This window comes from Manis pentadactyla, chromosome 10 (genome assembly GCF_030020395.1).
Source record: "Manis pentadactyla isolate mManPen7 chromosome 10, mManPen7.hap1, whole genome shotgun sequence".
Taxonomy (NCBI): Eukaryota; Metazoa; Chordata; class Mammalia; order Pholidota; family Manidae; genus Manis; species Manis pentadactyla.
The window spans coordinates 42,907,366-42,911,778 of NC_080028.1; the positions used below are offsets into that span (position 1 = coordinate 42,907,366).

The 4,413-nt window shown below is 32.6% G+C and overlaps 1 protein-coding gene across 1 annotated transcript; it reads left to right on the forward strand.

Moving 5' to 3' along the window:
• Positions 1–3,201: 3,201 nt before the first annotated feature.
• On the forward strand, positions 3,202–4,137 carry LOC130679050 (olfactory receptor 6C3-like). The gene is given in 1 exon segment (XM_057486765.1): positions 3,202–4,137. A coding segment is annotated over 1 exon segment (936 nt).
• The last annotated feature ends 276 nt before the right edge of the window (positions 4,138–4,413 follow it).

Here is a 4,413-nt window from a genome sequence, read left to right on the forward strand (position 1 = left end):
CCAATAGAATACTGAAAAAGGTATAAAATAGGCACTCATCTGGGCCCTTCTGTGTAAACTATAATAACAAATATGCAAATGGTAAATGACAGATTAAGAATATAACCTCGTTGAAGTACATAATGAATAAATAGCTTCTACCTTTGATCAAGAATGGCTTTTAAGAAGTAAAGAAAAGACAAACATGTATCTCCTGTTGGAAGTTTAAAATTCCATTTCTGGAGTAGTCTTCCAAGAGAGTTCTCAGACCTAAACGTGGATTAAGCCTCTACATCTAAATAGCAATTACAGAAAATTGCAAGTATGAGGATGCAATCAAGGGAAGCATTACTACACAGTTGCCCTCCATGAATAATGATAGAGTTTCTTGTTACTTATTAATTGGACTTTTAGGGTGAAAATATAACAGCATTAAACTATCTCCACAAAAGTGATCTATAGAAATCCTGTCTTATATCCTTGCAAGTTGCTGAGAGAGTAAATCTTAATCGTTCTCACCACAAAAAAATGGTAGCTCTGTGTCAACTAACTCCACCATGGTAATCACGTCACAACACGTAAGTGTGTAAAAGAAACATGTCATATACTTCAAATTTACACAATGTGATATGTCAGTTATATCTCAGTAATGCTGGGAAAAAATGAATGAAGTGGACAGGGTCTCACTCCCTATGATATAGAGCCACATCTGCCAAAATGCGACTTCACAAGTTGAATAAACACAATATATACACTGTCAAAAACTTAAGTTATGCCTATCTTTTCTTCCACCATTCTTCAAACTTTCTTCTAATTCCTCTCCTCCAAGAAGTAATCCCAAACAAGCATCCTAGCCATGAGTTTTCTGCATTGGTGACTATATTACCAATTGATTATATAAATTCATTACCATATTTTTTTCATGTGTTAAATGCATGCTTATATATTTCATTTAAGTATATAACACTTAGTAACAAGTAGTTATTACATGATATGAATTATTAGTTTATTTAATTACAAATACATGTCTTATTAATAATTATGTATAATTGTAATTCACTAATCAGAATTTCTAATAAACAAAATATTAGTATTATGTGATATTTCTCATTAGAATGTTAAGTATGTGATAAATGTAAAGGCCAAGAAGAACAATATAATGGACAAAATTGACTGCTATTAAATATTGCATTTTGTAATGAGAATTAAATTATTTAGCCTATGTAACATCATCTTTAAAAATTGTGAGCATATGTGCATTAAAACAGTTATTATTTAACTCAGAATTATGAAATGAACTTGCAAGCCTAAGGGTAAACAACAAAAAGGGTATATGTGGAAATCATTTCTGTTTCGAGAAGATTAAACATAAATTAGTTTAATAGTTGTCTTTTTGAAAGGAAGTAGACTTCATAACTATTTTTATAACTCATGAAATATTAAGTAATTGTGATTAATATAAGTAATTATTTAGTAAAAGTCAACATTTTAAGTCCTCTGTGGGCCAAAAAGATGAACATAACTGTTCTCAAGGGAGATTCACTGTGGAGGAGTTGGGAGGCTACTGAGAAATCCAAGGATGGCTTCTAGAAATCCCTCCTGGTCTAAAAGGCAGCAGACATGTGGAATGGACTTGGCCTTGGACCCTGGAGATCAATGTGAAAGTCTATTTCAAGGTCCAAACAAGTAGACTTAGAAAACTTGACCTATAGTGTGACCAGAAGGAAGCCAGATCCTAGTACAAGAATCTGTATTCACAATACCCTATGTTGTAATATCTCTCCCAGTTCTCTCTTTAAATAAGGCTTTTGTCAGCTTCTAGGAAAAACATTATTGAAGAGGACTATAGCATATTTCCACATCTTCTTAAGGTTTCTGGCATTCCATTTTTATTTCTTGACCTACTTCCCTTTAGCCATCATACAAAGAAAAAAAAATCAAATATGATTAGTGTGAATTTTGCTAGTGTCTTGCAAAGAAGCAAAGCTTTTACATTGTATCCTGCAAGCAGAAATTTGACTATAAAATATGGAGGAAGTATCTGTCACAATTTTCACAAACCAAATTCTACAGTATAGTGTATCCAATGCAGCTGGAAATTAATTGACTACATGAGGATGATGAGAGAGGTTTTCTTATATATTTCTGGAATCTCCTTATGGAATGAGCAGTGGTCTCATGTAAAAGATAATTGTGGGTCAGAATTACAAGAGAATAAAACATTTTTTCATAAAGCTCAATAGCTTGGAAAAGATATTCAAATGGAAAATGCACTAACTACAATTTGGGTAAAAGAGCTGCTAAGATCTGAGGAGAGTAGTTTTTTTTTTCCAATTTGTGCTTTGGTGCAAAAAAAGAAATAGACAAATACTGCATGCATGTCCCTAAAAACATGAAAATAAATTTTTTCTCTATATATATTTCTAGCAGTCATAGAAGATGTCAAACATTAATGATATCAATGGAATTTAAGACATATCAGTAAGTAAGTAAGTGAATACTTTCTCTATTTTTTAAATAAACGAATTAGGCTTTTCATTTTATCTTATAGTAAGTACATATGTAACATATTACTATATAATATATATAGAATGTTTTCTTTATTATTTCAATAATTATACCCACCAATCTTAATATTAAAAATAAAATGAATTACATTAAATAATAATTGCAAGTTAAAAAGTCAATTTTATTTGTTAAGAAAATCATTAATTGATTTCTAAAAAGTGTAACAGGTTTTTTGCATTAGTCTTCTAAATTTCACTTTTACCTTCTGATGGAATCAAAGTCATTTCTGTTTTCAGGTGGTGATATCCTCTAATAAACACATGACAGAAAGAAAGGAAAATGCATATTTCATATGATAATTTCAACAAAAAATGCAATAATGATTTGTAAAAATTGGACAAAGCAAGAAGTATTGGTTTTTATTTACCATCATCTCTCAATGATGTGGTTAATTGTGTGAAGATTTCCTAACTTTTCCTGCTAGATTCAAAATAAGGGAACTAGTAAATGAAGCGGAACTCAACTCCCAAATACGTAGTAAAACATAATGCAAACAAGAGAGTGAAAAGAAAATCAACATGGATTACAGAAAGTGCTTTCAAATTGTATCAAGGATGATGATATTGATCACAACGAATCACATATTTCATCTCTTCCATTTAGTACTCTTTCCACCTAAATGTGTTTAAGAGAAAAGAAGAGAGAGAGAGAGAGATGAACCACACAATGATCACAGAGTTTATCCTTCTAGGTCTTTCTGATGATCCTGACCTTCGGATTATGATTTTCCTCTTTTTATTTATCACATATGTATTAAGTGTCACTGGAAACCTGACTATCATCACCCTAACCTTGGTAGACTCCCATCTACAGACACCTATGTACTTCTTCCTCCGAAACTTCTCTTTCTTAGAAATCTCCTTTACGACTGTATGCATTCCCAGATTTCTGGGGGCAATTATCACCAGGGATAAGACTATTTCCTATAACAATTGTGCAGCCCAACTATTTTTCTTTATTTTCATGGGGGTGACTGAATTTTACATTCTAACTGCCATGTCTTATGATCGCTATATTGCCATCTGCAAGCCCCTTCATTATACAACCATCATGAACAGGAAACTCTGCACCCTTCTTGTGCTGTGTGCCTGACTGGGTGGGTTTCTGACCATCTTCCCTCCTCTTTTGCTTCTCCTCCAGCTGGATTACTGTGCTTCCAATATCATTGATCACTTTGCATGTGACTACTTTCCCCTTTTACAACTATCATGCTCAGATACATGGCTTCTAGAAGCAATTGGTTTTTACTTCGCTTTGATTACTTTGCTTTTCACTTTGGCATTAGTGATTTTATCTTATATGTACATTATCAGAACTATTTTGAGAATCCCATCTAGCAGTCAGAGAAAAAAGGCTTTCTCCACTTGTTCCTCTCACATGATTGTTATTTCCATCTCTTATGGAAGCTGCATGTTCATGTATGCTAATCCCTCTGCAAAAGAGAAGGCATCATTGACCAAAGGAGTAGCTATTCTCAATACCTCTGTTGCCTCCATGCTGAACCCCTTCATTTACACCCTGAGAAACCAGCAAGTAAAACAAGCCTTCAAAGATGTGGTCCATAAAGTAGCATTTTCTGCAAATAAATGAAATATGTATTTTGGCAAAATCCAAGGACACTCTAAAGAGCAGTAAAATCTCAACATTTCTCAATATCTATATGCTTGTTTTTTTAAGTCCCTTTCTATGCCACATTACAGTTAATTTTATATTTCCCAGTTCTTTTCTTCCACTTCCATATCCAAGTTTCTCCAACACACTGGTTATTGAGTTATTTAAAAATATGGTAAAGTTTATTTATCTCTGGAAATGAAATGTATTTCTTTTAGACAGACTCTATATTGCAATGTAAGAAATAGTTTTAAT